This window comes from Geotrypetes seraphini, chromosome 5 (assembly GCF_902459505.1).
Source record: "Geotrypetes seraphini chromosome 5, aGeoSer1.1, whole genome shotgun sequence".
NCBI classification, from domain to species: Eukaryota; Metazoa; Chordata; class Amphibia; order Gymnophiona; family Dermophiidae; genus Geotrypetes; species Geotrypetes seraphini.
The window spans coordinates 104,693,332-104,709,300 of NC_047088.1; the positions used below are offsets into that span (position 1 = coordinate 104,693,332).

The 15,969-nt window shown below is 41.9% G+C and overlaps 1 protein-coding gene across 3 annotated transcripts in view; it reads right to left on the bottom strand.

Annotated features, from left to right (window-relative positions):
* Positions 1 to 4,844: 4,844 nt before the first annotated feature.
* Positions 4,845 to 15,969, bottom strand: part of TGFB1I1 (transforming growth factor beta 1 induced transcript 1) — a 110,994-nt gene continuing 99,869 nt past the window's right edge. For all 3 annotated transcript variants that reach the window (XM_033946639.1, XM_033946638.1, XM_033946637.1), the window contains exons 10-11: positions 15,807 to 15,955; positions 4,845 to 7,314 (exon numbers count right to left, since the gene is read on the bottom strand). In XM_033946639.1, coding sequence (XP_033802530.1) covers positions 7,048 to 7,314; positions 15,807 to 15,955 — 416 coding nt within the window. In that variant the 3' untranslated portion in view covers positions 4,845 to 7,047. The remainder of the gene's footprint in view (positions 7,315 to 15,806; positions 15,956 to 15,969) is intronic.

Here is a 15,969-nt window from a genome sequence, read left to right on the forward strand (position 1 = left end):
TTAAGCCCGTTACATTAACGGGTCCTAGAATATATGTCTGTCTATCTTTTTGTCTCTCTCCCTCCCATTGTCTCTCTCTATCCCTGGCCCCCTTTCTCTATCTTTCTGTCCCTCTCCCTGCCCCTGTGTCTTTCCTCCTTTCTTTCTGTCTCCCTCCCTCCTGCTGTCTGTCTGTCATTCTTTCCCTACATTTCCCTGTGCAGCTGCAACAGCATTTCCCTCCCCCTCCACTTCCCTGTGCAGCAGCAGCAGGTATTTCCCTTCCCCTCCAGATCCCTGTGCAGCAGTAGCAGCATTTTCCCCCACCCCTCTTCCCTACTCTTACCACGATGTGGCCTGCTCCTTTTGGCCCCTCCCCCATCCCTCCCACAGTCTAGCCTGCTCCAAGGGCCCTCCCTTCCCTTATCGCGTTTCCCACAGGCAGGCCCAGCTTCTCCCTGCACGTTACCTTTTTTTTTTTTCCCATTGTTTCCCTCCCTCGCGTGGCTGGCTGCCTGGCTGGTCCCATTGAGCGGCGAGCGGCTGGAGTCTCTTTTTGTCGGTGCTTCCCTGCCCGGCCCGTGGTCTGACCTGCTCCGGGCGAGTGTCGCAGCAGCTCCTCTGGATCCCCGCCAGCGTCGGAAGCCTTCTCCGACGCTGGTGCGGCTCATGAGAGGAGCCGATACCACAATCTGGAGAGCAGGGAGTACAACGCTGGCAGCCAGTCCTTTGTAGGTAGGTGCTGGGAAGCAGTAAGGCTGGGGACTCTTGCATGCACACTCCTGTGGCCACGGACCTACATCTCACAGATCAGAGATCATGGAAGCATGCAGATTTGAGTGTGCAGGCGCAGCTAGAGCTTTATTATATAGGATTTAAAAAATATCTGTATTTATTTATACATAGGTTCATATAACTCCACGTAATAGGAAACAAGATAGAAGCCAACTGCACTATATCGCACCAAACATATCATCCAATTAACTCTAGCAAACTCCAATTACCCCTCAACCCTTCCCTTTCTACCCTCAAACTCACTTTTCTTTCCCCCCAACCTCTGGATGCTGATTGACATTGCATTCATAATCCCTTCAACCCAAGGTCAAACTACCAATTCCAAGAACTTCTACTATGCTGAGAACTTGTTTAGCTTTACCCATTCCTCTCCCTCACTACCGAGTCCATATATTCCTCTTTAACTTTTTGCTAGCAAGGAAGTTGCCAAAGTCACATATTTTTGTCCAAAATAAAATTGATTCGAAACAAGGAAAAGAGTCATAACTGCAAAGTCTTCTTTTTTTATTATAAATTTCAGATAACATTAGCAACAAGTTTTCAGAGGGATGCTATAGATGGGTAATAATATACAGTAAGACATTAACAGAATATAAGAAATATAATACTGTGTGTGATATCATGTAATAATTGTACAGCAGTGAAATAAAAGGTGGAAACTTCTGCAGTGAATAAAGGCAAATTATTTTACATTGGGAGGAGAAGTTTTTGTTTTTTTAAAAATAAAAGATCTTAATAGTATAGTTTAACAGCCTTACAGATTCCCTGCTGCTGTTAATCTGGAAAGTCAAACTGAGACAAATGACTTGCTTTCAGCTGGGCCCCAAAGGCAAAGGGAGAAGTGGTGACTTGCATAGTATCACATAGAGAGTCAGTGACAGAGGTAAGTCTTGCATGCGTGACTCTTCCTGAATTATTATTCATTGCTTTAAGCACTAGGTCACTCATGACTACTTCTAGTTAATGTGTTAGTGCAGTGTATCACAAACTGTGTGCCATGGCACACTAGGTGTGCCGCGAGATACCAGCAAAAAGGAGAGGCACTGATGCCGGCTGACTGCTTACAGGACATGCCTCTCGCAGTGACATAGGCAGTCAGCCGGCGCCAATGACTCTCCTCCTCGCCGGCATCTCTCCTAAGGATCCTCCACTGGCAAAGTGATAAGTTCATGGGTCATGGTCGGAGGGCCTCCACACATGCGCTTGACATCATTGTGTCGATGTCCATGCACTTCCGGATGCCTTTTGGCCACGGCACCGGGTTTAATGTGCCAAGGCACTAAAAAGTTTGCAGGACACTGTATTAATGGAACACTCAGCCCTTCTGCAGAGTCCCTGCTATTGTTTAATGGTTCTTCCCTGCTGTGCCCGTTACATGTTCCAGAGAGTTTCAGTTTTACACTTACAAACATCAAAAATAAATAATCAAAGGCTTGATATACATGGAGCAAAGAATCTTTAAATCTTACATGAAGAAACTTCAGAAAAAGGTCACACAGTTATTATACACATATGAAACCTCTCAACTACACATTTAATGATGGAATGCCACTGATTTCTTATCATCCCTTTAATGATGGATAATAGCTACTTTATTATTTTGTCTGCCCTCTGAACAGATGGGAAAGACCGTCACCCTGCCCTTAGATTGTCACTGGATTCCTTGTCAGATCTTACCATCCAGTCCTGTAATAGATTGTGACTGATTTTTGCTGATTTTTGCTCAATCTTTAAATGTTGATGGGACCTAACTGTTCCCTATCTCTTTAATATATCTCATATCAAGACCCCACCTATCCTTAAAATAAATTGGGGCTGATTTTTACCCACCCCTTTGGAATGGATTGTAACTGTGTTCTGCCCATCTCTTTAACTAAGGTTAGAACCTAGTACTGCCCAATATTTCAACACAGATTGTCACAAAATTCTTGCCCATCTCTTAAACTACTTTTACCTGCTTCTTCAATGCAAAATTACCTACATTTCAGTGAAAATTCATACCATAAGACTTGAAACTCGGTAAAAAATAAAACTATTAAAAAATAACAATTTTTTGGTATATGTATTTACATAAAAAGCTGGCACCTCTTGCTGGCATCATTCAATAGGGCTTTTGTTAGTTTTAAGAAATATAAAGAGGGTATTGCCATATCCACAGTGACTGTAACATTATGAGAGGAAGTTTCTCAAATTTACCATGTCTTTAACGATGGTCACTAAACCTGTTCCAGATGATTTAGCATGCATGTATTTTAGCAGCCGATTATCAAAACAGCTCACCGCGGTCTTTTCCTTGCATTCTAGCAGTTTCCAACTCTGCCATGCAAATGGCAGTACAACGAGGTCATTAATATTAAAATGGTAGTAAAATGGGATCATCAATATTCAAAGGAGCACTCCGGGTGATTCTCTATCATCGCCGTGTGATTGGGGAATCACACATGAGCCGCGCATGTTTTGTGCTACAATAGCAGACGGCATTATGGATGGTGGTTCTTATCCTCATGCTTTCTACGTTGTCCCGATGAGAAGAAATGTTATGAGACCTGAAGATGATGATGGTGGCGTTGCTTTTCCCAGCACATGCGCACATTTAAATAATTTTAAGAGGCTTTATATTATTACTAGTATGTTATATTGATGTTAAATTTGTTGTACTGTATGTGATTCTGTTTGTGTATGTACTCTATTGTGATCCGCCTTGGGAAAGGCGGGCTATAAATAAATAAAATATAAATACAAATTTAAGCCTATTTTTGTGATGTAGTCTGCGCATATGCCGATTGCTATCACCACTGACTCTTCACAAAACTCTGTGAACCTCATTTGCATGCATGATTTTTTGAGAATGACTCGGCTTTTTGAAATCATTATACTAATGGTCGTGATAGCAGATTTTTCCGGTAGGTTTTGAGAATATTACCCTCAATCTGGCATTTTTCTTGGGAAAAGCGACTCTGCTACCTTCTAGTAACCACCAAAAAAGTAGATATTTATGGAATGCAAAGCTTAGAAGGTGCTCTTTAAATTCCCTCTTCAGGTAATTAGCTTGTAATTTCTAGACATTAACCTTTTCCTATCGTGTGTCCCGGATGACGGGACATTCCAAAAATGACATAGACAGTGGATAAACAGTCAGAGCCAGGAACACAAAATAAAGAGCCAGGAACACAAAATATTTGAATTTACAGACTTATGACTTATTTACATTATGTTTACAATAGCCGTAAATGATAACGGTGAATAATACAAAACTTTGTTAAAATAATTACGATTGGAATCAGCGTAACGTAAAATTTATTACAATAGGAAAAGGTTAAGCACTATAAACAAAACAGTTCAATATTCAAAAGCACTGTCTGTAAAGCAGCAGGTGCTATCTAGATAAGTGTCTTATCTGTGACTTTTCAGTAGCACCATCTGGTGACTCTGACAAGCTTGATGGACTGTATAGTTATGTGGCCGTGAGGGATCGGATCTGATCCATGTCCAAAGGCCTGATTCACGAATCGCCCTCATGCAAATGAGGGCAATCGGAATCATGCCCCAAAATGCCTGCTTGGATCGTTCTATAGCGATCCCAGTGCATGCGCAGACCATCACTTTTTCAGAGCCCGTTGTTTTAACTCGCTTTAAGCCCATGGGTTAAAACCATGGGCTTGCACTGCGAGGAAGGGTGGGAGAGTTGGGGCAGGAAGGTGATTGGGGCAGGCAGGAGTTCAGGGCAGCAGGAGAGTCGGGGCTGCAGGAGTTCGGGGCAGGCAGGAGATCAGGGCAGTGGGAGAGTCAGGGCTGCAGGAGTTCATGGCAGGCAGGATATCAGGGCAGCGGGAGAGTCAGGGCTACAGGAGTTTGGGGCAGACAGGAGATCAGGGCAGGCGGGAGAGTCTGAAAGCAGGAGTTCGGGGCAGAGAGCAGAAAAACAGGGCAGAGAGCAGGGCAATCGGAAAGGACCTGAGTGACTGGTCCTCAGCAATCGCTTGTTTGTAATCGGCCAGCCCAGTCGGTGTTGCAGGGTTTTGGTTAGAGAATCACTATCTGCCATCATTTGAATGCTGTTCCCCCTCATTTGCATGCGTGGATAGGAGGATGGTCAGGACACAGGTTAGTGAATCAGGTCGGAGGGAAATTGGGTCGCACAGGGCTCGCATATCAATTGGTACACGATCAGTTTGCTTAGTGAATCTAGCCCTTAAACCGCATAGCTAATATAGCCAGTGGCTGACTGTTACTGCTAACTGTACAATCAGTGCTGACCTCCACTCTCCATGTGTATTCAGCAATTTTCACTATCTAGATACTGACACTGAATCCCCCAATTTGATTGCACAATTTAATGGAGTTATGAACCAAGTAGCACCAATAACTGGGCACTAATAAACAATTATCCGTTCTAATTGACAATAATTAGAATTTACACACACATCCTGCTATGCACGTTTCTATAGAGATGTGCATGTAAATTCTTGTGCGTAGATCCAAACAGTTGGCATGGCCATGGGAGAGACATGGGTAGGTCATGGGCAGGGATTTGCACATAGTGTTACAGAATTTGCTAGATGTGTGCCTAATGTAGACGTGAGGATTTATGAGGGGGTGCTGAAAAGTTCTCAACTTAATCAAGACGAGAATGACATAGATATGGTTCAATCAATGATCTGAAACAATGTCAAAGCAAAGAATTTCGCTTCTGCAAATTGGCACGCCATGAAATAAGATAACGCTCAGAATTTAGGAAGTTGGTTGGGCTGAGAACTTTTCAGCATCCCCTCATACACCAGGTTTCAGTTGGTGTAAATCGTCATGTCTAAATGTTAGGCACAGATCCAGGTGCTAGACACTATTCTATAAACAGTGCCCAACTCAGAAAGCCATTTATAGAACAGCGCTTAGCACTCATTTTTTCGGCACTAATTTTTTGGTGCTACATATAGAATTTGATCCAATACGTGTAATATATTAAAATGGCATGGCCTATGTATGTTTTAATAAAATGTTGAATTATGGCATTTGAATATTAACATAAGAACATACGAATCGCCATGCTGGGACAGACCGAAGGTCCATTAAGCCCAGTATCTTGTCCCGTTTCCAAATGTGACCAGCCCAGGCCCCAATTATCTAGCTTATAGACTTCTGTTTTAGGAATTATCCAAACTTTTTTTTAAACCCTGCTCAGCTAACTGCTTTCATCATATTCTCCAGCAACAAATTCTAGAATATTGACCAGAAAGATTCCATATCCTGAGAATAAAAAAGGAAGTTCTTTACATAGGCATTGAAAACAAGCAATTATTCTTTAAAGAGTGGCTAAGGTCTTCTCCCCTTCCCCCAAAAGATCAATATTCAACATAGTTTAAGCAGACAGACCATGGATAGTGCCACTGAATATTGGCTCTGACTGTTCCAGCAAAATCCCATGCAGTGCTGGGGTGGAGTATATTGGGGATATTGAGCATTACTGCCTGCGTAGCTAACCAGATAGATAAGACCATGTGAAAAACAGTCATGTAGGTACTGGCACTAAATAATAGTCAGTATCCACATAACTTCCAAGTCTGCCAGTGACCTAGATATTTAATGCTGCCAGTGCCTGGACACAGCCTGGCATTGAATATCCAGGTCTAATTTAGTTAGTGACTGTCATTGCTTTAAAGAAACACTGACCTTTGCCTGCTGAATATCGACTCTGAAAATATATAAGGAGGGGAATTTTCAAGTCCATTTTGAGAGGTAAAGCTTTACTTTATCCACACAAATGGTTAGTTATAAATCTGCTTGCTGGATGTGCAGGTAAACTGACACTCAGAGAGCTTGTATCTGTGTAAGTTTACCTGCTGTTGGATGAGGCATTCATTTGCAAAGATGGGTTTGGAGAGAAGTCTGAACTTAATGCGCATACTTTTTAAAATTCAGACATATATGCATAATTTAAGCCAGAAAATTTGGGTGCCCTAAAGAGCAGATGTAAATGTAAGTGCTTCGTTTTCTTGGGGTGAATTTCAAAGCAAAAGGTGTGTACGCTTGCTTTGAAAATCCAACAGAGTTTGCACAGAGAAAAAAGTATGACTGAACTTTTTATCCATGTGCTCAACTATAAAATTATCCCTGTAAAGTCTTATTCAAAAAGGACTTTTCTCCTATTCTGTGACTAAGAAACAATCTTTATTGAATAAGTCCCACAGAGTCTTTCTAAAGGAGGGACCGTAAGTGCTAAAAGCTGTGAAATACTATCAGCATGAACATCCGCTCTTGCCTGCTCCCCACTCTTCCTTATCCAAAGAGCTTGATGAAACAGGGATGGCAGTAGGGCTTCTCTGTCTGTTCCTTGAAGGTACCCTTGTTAAGCTGCTTCAGACAGAAGGCACAGACAAAGTGCTCTGGATGAAACTTCCTCCCCATGGCGGTGATACAGCGGCCAGTGATGGGCTTCTCACAGCCCGAACACAGAGATCCTCGGTTCTTGTGGTAGTGGGTCTCACAATAAGGCTGCCCTTCATGCTCAAAGAAACTCCCATTCACAAACGGGGTGTAGCATTCCTGAGGGAAGGAAAGGCACGTGTGAATAACACAGAATTTTAAGACAGAAATAGGAATTACTATTCGCTCATTCATGAGAGAAATTAGAAACCCCAGCAGCAGCGCCTCTTCAGCTGATATAAATGGGTGAGAGGATGGGGAGAAGAAGGAGCAGGAAGAGTTCTTCCTATATGGAAACTTGAAATAATTCAGCTGACATTTAAATTCATCAAGGCCGTCTACTATTTAGGGGTCAATATAAAAATTTTTTAAAAAACACTCTGCCCTGGATTGATGGCATGGAATACTGCTACTATTTGGGTTTTTGCCAGGTACTTGTGACTTGGATTGGCCTCCATGAAGATGGGATACTGGGCTAAATGGACCATTGGTCTGATCTAGTAAGGCTATTCTTATGTTCTTATATTCAAAGCCGGGGCCATATCTGGACATTGGCATTGAATATCTGGGTCAAAGTTCACAGCTGAAGACTTAGCCAGCCAAGCTGCTGTTCGGCGGCTGGCCAGCTAAAGCAAAGCTTTTTTAGTCAGATCTATCTAGTCACTAGCCTTAGCCGGCCAGCCACTAAATATTGGAAGTGACCAGCTTTGAGTGTCATGCAACATAATCTGTCACTGGCCAATCCAAAGAGCAGGATATTCAGTGGGAGAAAGCTAGCTATCTCTTGCTGAATAGTGGTTGATAGCCAGCTAAGTGGTATTTAGTTGGCTGGGAGTCATTCCCAGCTGGCTAAATACCACTGAATATCGGGCTCAAAATGTTTATCCAGACTGCTGAACAGTGGGTTCACTTCTGCCTGTGTTTTATATACTGTATATTCTGATGTCTAAAATATATAATTCAAAATGCCTTAAGGTCTACGATGGATATACAATGTTTTTCATAACAGGCTGCTTCCATATGTCTCATGCTGCAATCTAACCCCACCTTTTACTAAACCGCGATAGTTTTCTACTGCGGCCTGGAGCACCTGCTTTGTATCTGTCTGTTTTTGATAAGATTGTCTATGTGATCGTGGTTATGGATTTTAAAAGAAAGATATTAGAAAAGTCACATAAATTGGAATTCAGATGTCTAGCTCAGGCCATCTCATGGTCTATTGGTATTTAATTATATGATCTGCCAACTAAAAGCCGACTGCTGGGCACGATGGACCTCAGGTCTGACCCAGCAGAGGCATTGCTTATGTTCTTATGTTCTAAAATTCATGGAGAAATGGATGTTTATGTGCTAGTTACATGGGTGGAAACATCCATTTTAGAACCACAAAACAGCAAAAATATCAGAGGTCAACACTACAACATAAATGTTTACGTGTTGGATATGCTCTGAAATACTAACATGCGAGATGTTTATCTGGAGGAACAAACATTTATTCCATTTTTTTTTTTTTTTTTAAACATAAATATTTCTTTTTTCTAAGCTGTCACTGAGTCCAATATCCCTCACCAGTTTCCCATTTGTGTGTCTATGTTGGGAGGCATCAACCATATGAGAATTAAAAACACAACCTCCCCTAATCCCTCCACTGGAGCACTGCTCATAGGAGCACTTTTCTGAAACCTAGACTTCCTAGGTAACATAGTAACATAGTAGATGACGGCAGATAAAGACCCAAATGGTCTATCCAGTCTGCCCAATCTAAAAATTTGTTGGGGGGTTTTTCTTCTTCTTCTTAGCTCTGCCCAGTACTGTTCTTAGGTTCCAACTACTGATGTCTCTGTCAAAGCTCACTCCAGTTCATCTACCCCATCTCAGCCACTGAAGCCCTCCCCAGCCCATTCTCCACCAAATGGCCATATACAGACACAGACCATGCAAGTCTGCCCAGTACTAGTGGAGGTAAATCTTGACATTGATCTTTTTAGTCATAGATGAGCATTCTTTTCTGAAATGAGGAATGCATGGTATTTTTTAGGCTTCCTAGTAATGCCCAAAACATGCCCAGACTACCTGCCCTCTGGCATATGCATATTTTTCAGTTTTACATGTATATATCCCAACTTTATAAAATTGAGATTTAGATGTTTAGCAATAGAAATGTCTAGATGTCAAATTGTGCACATTTACACAGTAAAAGTGCCGGAAGGACGGTTAAGCATTATTTTATAATGATGCGCACAAGTGTGTGCATGCAACGGGGACTTGGGAAGGAGTGGACAATATGGTAATGAAAAGGTGAGTGGCTCCAAGGAGGTTGGCAGTGGCGTACTAGAGGGTGGGGTGGACTGCCCCGGGCGCCGTCTTGATGGGGGCACCAGCACCTCTCCTCTTCTCCACTCCTTCCCCATCCCTCCCCTTCCGTGCACACCTTCCCTCCCCTCCCCCCCCCCCATATCTCTAACTCTTCACTGGTGCGAGCATCATCTCCAACCAGCTGCTCACACCAGTCTCGGCTCTTCCTCGGAAGTCATTTCCTGTATTCCACTGATAGCAAAGACAAGGGCTAACTAACATAATAGGTTCCTTAGTGTTAGAAAAGACCATATTTTGATTTGTCTGGATTAAACTGTAATTTGCATGATAGAAACCATCAGATATGATTATTAGGTTTTCATTTATGAACTGTATATTTTAATTATCAGATGGATCATAAATGGTCAATAATTGGATGTCATCTGCATATAGAAATGGTGTAGAATCTAAAGATTGTATCAAACTAGCAAGATGTAACATTAAAAAATAATGAAAAAAAGTGATGCCAAAATAGACCCCTGGGGTGGTCTGCAAGGAATACAGTATTGTTTGGATTGATCATTATTTTATTGCACCAGTTACTTTCTATCTGTAAGATAGAAAATCATTTCAGTGCAACCTCTGAGATTCCAACATCTTGCAATCTCTGTAATATTAAGGAATGGTCAATAAAATCAAAAGCAATGGAAAGATCAAATGATAAAAGGAGGACATATTTATCTTAGTTAAGACAAGTGTACATATACAGTATATAGGATGTAATACCAGCAATGCAGTAGAGAATGATACAGGGACAACTTTTTCCCTGTCCCCGCAGGAACTCATTTTCCTGTCCCATCCCCGCGAGTTCTTTTCCTGTCCGTGCCCCATTCCTTCAAGCTCTGTCCTTGAATCATAAGTGTATGAGGCTTGTGCAGTTAAGGCAGAGCTTAGAGGAATGGGGCAGGGACAGCACAAAACTTGCGGGACAGGACAGGAAAATTGAGTTCCTGTGGGGACGGGGAAAAATTTGTCCCCGTGTCATTCTCTTCAATGTAGTCTCTGCAATATACAGCATTACTGCCAGAAACCTGTTTGGTGTGGATGAAGTGCATTTATCTACTCCACAATTTGTCAACTGTTCAGTTACAAAAGTTTCTGTTAGTTTAGAGACACAACAGTAAATTAACTATCGAATGATAATTACGAGTAGATAGTGAAAATACACTAATCTGGGATGTGTATGGGCAACCTGGAAATTTGCCTGTGGCCAAACTCCCAGAAATCATTACTTGAACAAATTCACCAATTTAGAGAGAAATGGATTGTGTGCAGCCATTGTTGGTTTTATGGAATGTAAGATTATTATTATTTTTTTAAATCTTTATTCATTTTTAAAACTTTCAGTAAGTGTAACATAAGATACAATCATTTTATACTTTAACATCACTTAATATGCCGTCAAATTTTAACTCACATCAAATATCCCACCCCCCTTATACCCAACAATTATACTTAAGCATAAGAAATCATAAAGTATTCCCCCCCCCCCTCCCTACCCTCCCTACCCTGGATGTGTATAAATAAAGGAGAAAAATAATATGGGATGTAAGATTATATTATTGTAACTATTGTTTGTTGAGTACAAGTTGCTAAGGTACTACATGGTTCTTGAGAACAGGTTGAAGGGTGAAAAGTATTAAGAACATAAGAATAGCCTTACTGGGTCAGACCAATGGTCCATCAAGCCCAGTAGCCCGTTCTCACGGTGGCCAATCCAGGTCTCTAGTACCTGGCCAAAACCCAAGGAGTAGCAATATTCCATGCTACCAATCCAGGGCATGCAGTAGCTTCTTCCATGTCTTTCTCAATAACAGACTAGGGACTTTTCCTCCAGGAAATTGTCCAAACTTTTCTTAAAACTAGATATTTCCACCATGCTTTCCTTGGTGCAAATGGCCATCCCTAAATTTAGTCTTGGCTCCTGGGCGTAAATGCTATTATATGAACTGTGCCTAACTTTAAGTGTAACTTATGATCAGCCTTTTTTTCAGCACTGCTTTTTTGGGCGCAGTATCCAGTATATAGATTTAGTCCTTTTCATATAAGGGTAGTGAAATGGTGTGGTGGCTAGGTTAGTCTACTCTTCAAGGTAATATGAAGAAAAACAAAAACAAAGGAAAAAAGAATGCATTTTTTATTGAACTAACTTAGTGTAATTTATGATTAGCTTTTGAAGGTAAGCCCTTCTTCTGATCTTTCTGATCTGAGAAATAAGGGTTTACCTTTGAAAGCTAATCATAAACTATATTAGTCCAATAAAAAGGTATTTTTCCTTTATTTTTTTGTTTTATTTCTCCAAATTACCTTGTATAAGGGCAGGAAAATATTATTTATTACTTTCCAAAATTTGAGTTTTATAGGCCAGAGCCCTTTCCTTATAAATGCGAGTCTAAATGATGGGTGAGCAATGCTTACACCAAAAACATTCAAAAATGCCAAGATTCTGCTTAACAAGTTTATTGGTCCTTTAACTAAGGCCTGCTAACCGATTTAGCGTGTGCAAACTGATTTTGCGTGCACTAATTGATTTAGCATGCACTAATCAAATTAGTGTGAACTAAAACAATTAGCGTGCACTAAATCGGTTAACGTGCCTTAGTAAAAGGACCCCTGAATATCCAAAGTGAACCGTGACTTTTTGTCTCATGTACTTTCTTAGTTTGTCAAATGGGTTTTGTAGTGAATAATTCTACTCCTTTGACTGTACTTCTAAAAATAGTGAAGCAAACTTATCCAATGTCAAATCAAATTTCCATTCAAAAGAATCAATATTTAGCAAGTGTAAATTCTGTGTTGTTATTGTGGAACTGGACATGTTTGTGCTACAGCAGAAAAAGACTAGCAGCAAAATAAGCAAATGTGATAAGTCCAGGGCAAGGGCTGGAATCAAGTGTGAGGAAATGATAACATTGTACGACATATGTCCAGCTGTGTGTGTTGAAGTACTGACAAGAGGAATGAAACTAAATTCTACAAAAAAAAGTAAGACGATCTTTACTATGACATGCTAAGGGGTCATCAAAATGATGTTAAAGGGCGTCCCAATTGTAGGTGAAGGTAGGCTTCCTACCGCTGTCTAACCAGCCAATCGGGACGCACGTGGACACATGTTTAAAAAAAACAAAAACAACACCCCGAGACAGGCTGCCTACATTGTAGGCATCTTTGCGAGCCTAGGGAGGTGCTTAGAGACGCCTAAGCTCACCCAAAGCTAGGCGTGGACGTGGTTTTGCCTGGAAATGGCCTTAGGTGAGCTTAGGTGGCCCTAAGCATCTCCCCATGACCGCAATAGACCTACATCTCCCTGCCGGATCAGTTTAGTGGCTGCAGCAGGAAACCCGTGTCCCCCCTTCCTCCCCATGAAGACAACCAGCAGGAGGGATGCCCAGTCCCTCCTGCCAGAACCCCTGAAGCCTCCCCTCCAAATGTCCGCAGCAGGAGTATCCAATTTTCTTGCCGCCACCCTGCCACCACATCCACTGGCAGGAGGGATGCCCAGTCACCTCCTGCTGGACCTCCCCCCGAGACATCCTACGGCACCCTGATCCCCTCCCCCAAGCCCACCTGGACCCCACCAGTACCTTCTTTAGTTGGCCAGCCGGAGGGATGCTTGCTCCCTCCGGCCGTCAGGCCTGCCTCCACTGAATGGCAGGCCTTCCCCCTCCCGTTGCATCATGGGATACGCCAGGGAGGGGCCTAAGGCCCTGATTGGTCCAGTTGCTTAAGGTCCCACCCATAGGGCACCTGGGCCAACCTAGGAGTGGCCTAGGATTCCAATTGGCCTAGGATTCAAATTGGTCAGATCCCTTAGGCAGCCCCCATGGGAGTGCTGGAGGATGTCTCAGGGGGGTAGGGGGGTTCCAGCAGGAGGGAAAGGGCATCCCTCCTTATGATGATCATTTTTTTTGGGGGGCGGAGAGTTCCAGCAGGAGGGACTGGGCATTTCTCCTGCTGGTAATCTTCACAGGAGGTACGGGTTCCCTACCATGGCCACTAAACCGATCACGGCAGGGAGATTCCCTTGCCACAATCAGCTCAGCAGCAACCCAATTCTCTAACTGGCACCTGTGACATGGAATTGTGGTGTTAGGCAGGCTTAGGCATCTGTCCGTGAGGACAGACACAATTCTATATGGGATGCCCGTGTGTGATTCTGAGACCAGGCATTCTATACAGAATCCAGCCCTAAGTGTATAGTCTGTAGCATAATTTGTGAGATCAGGTATTGTGGGGCTAAGAATACTAAAAATGTTATGGGTGGAGAAATATAAAGCAAAATAAAATCTATTGGCAGTTGTTAAGCGTTATTATACAGAAGAAAACAGAGCGATTCTAAATCATAGATTATAGACCCATTATAGAATTGACCCCACAGGGCCCAATATTCAAAGGATTTACTGTATATTACTAACTTTGAGAGAGTTATACTCCTAAATTGGCCTCTTTGGAAACTTTACTAGGGCTGAGTGTCTAACCTTATACTCAAAATTTCACTAAACTCCTAAATTTAAGAGCATAAAATGTAGGTGGCAACTGGAGTAGATTTAGGGTGTGGAGGCAAAGGAATGACAGTCCTAAATTTATAAGCATAATTTTTTCCTAAAAATTTTTGACCTTTGGTTTGTCTGAAAAGAGGTCACAAATTGAGGAGCCTAATTTAGTAGATATGTTTAGGAATTCAGCTTTTTCTGAATATCAGACACACTCCCCCGGATTCCATATACAGTATAATCTTATTATAATAGACTTGCTTATAACGGAATCTCACCTATAGTGAACGAGGTCCGCTGGTCCCAGCCGAGCGCCATTATAAACATACAGAAAATCCATCGGATATAGCGAACTCGCATATAACGGACTTTCGGATATAATGGACAACTATTTTGGTCCCGAGAGCCACTTTTAGCTGTTTTTTTTCTTCGGCTATAATGGACATGCAGGCTCCGCCTACAAGGCATGTGGCATGCCGGTGATATAGTATCAAAATGCAGCCCAAAAGAAAATTACAGAATATTTTTCTTTCCAGTACAGTACGACAGAATGCTTTAGAACATCTTTTAGTGTTCTGGTTTTGCAATCATTCCAATGTTTTGCTGAGTTTTGTTCTTAATGTTGCTGATATGGTTGTGCAGTGAATGTTGTTCATTGATTGAACGTTATTTCAAGTTGACCTAAATCAAGTTTTTAAAAAATGCAACTCTGGATATAATGGACAGTTTTTCCAGGTCCCTTGAAGTCCGTTATAACGAGATTATACTGTACAGTGCACAGTGCTCAAAATTGGGCATTTGTCCAATTGATGTCGATAATTGGGCATTAACAATTATTAGCAACAGTTAGAATTTGTTGGATATGGTAGAGAGGGAACAGAGGGACAGATTGAAGGGGCTATGTTGGACATAGTGATGGAGGGAGATATATGGCACTGTGCTGGAGAGGGGTGATAGAATAAGAAATGTGCATGGGGCTGGTGGGCAGCGGTGAAAAATGTTGCACATGATCTGGGGGATGAAAAAGGGAGAAATGTTGGATGTGGCAGTAGAGGGGGTGGGAGAGATGCTTGGATTTCTCAAGATAGATAGACAGTGAGAGAGAGAGAGGGAAACATGTTGCCAATATGGGTGGAAGAGAGAGGAAGAAAAGTTGGATTCATGGAGAGACAGAGAGAGATGTTGGTTGGGGAAGAGAATAAGGTCCGGAGGAGAGGAAGCGTGCAGGAGGCAGAAATAAATAAATATTGGAAGTACACTCAGAAAGAAGTGCAACCAGAGACTCATAAAATCACCAGACAACAAAGGTAGGAAAAATGATTTTATTTTCAGTTTAGTGATCAAAATGTGTCAGTTTTGAGAATTTATATCTGCTGTCTATATTTTGCACTATATTTGTCTATTTTTCTAAAGTTGTTACTGAGGTGACATTGCATATTTTGAAGGCATCTGCTTTGACCTCTTTGAATAACCTCTGAATATAAATGATAATTAACATTTTCTGTGCGTACAGTGTGCTTTGTGATTTTTTTTATTTTATGTTACCATTATGTATTAATAAGATTATATTGTGTGTATATGAAAAATGGATGGAAGAAATTGCATTACAATTAATACTATTATTATGGGGGTGGGGTCAGGGGCAGAGCCTGGGCGGATCTGGGACGGAGGTTGGGTGGGGGTACTTGATTGATATTTGTTAGACTTAGGGGGTACTTGGTTTGAATAAGTTGAGAAACACTGAATTAGGTAACTGTCACTCACCCGACAGACGAAACACTCTGGATGCCAAAGAACATTGAGGGCAGAAATATAATTCTCTAGAATGGCCTGTCCACAGCCTTGGCAGCGTGTGGCAAAGATCTCGTAGAAATCTTTCCGGCAGTACTGCTTTCCATCTCTCTCATGGAAACCTAAGGGACAGAGA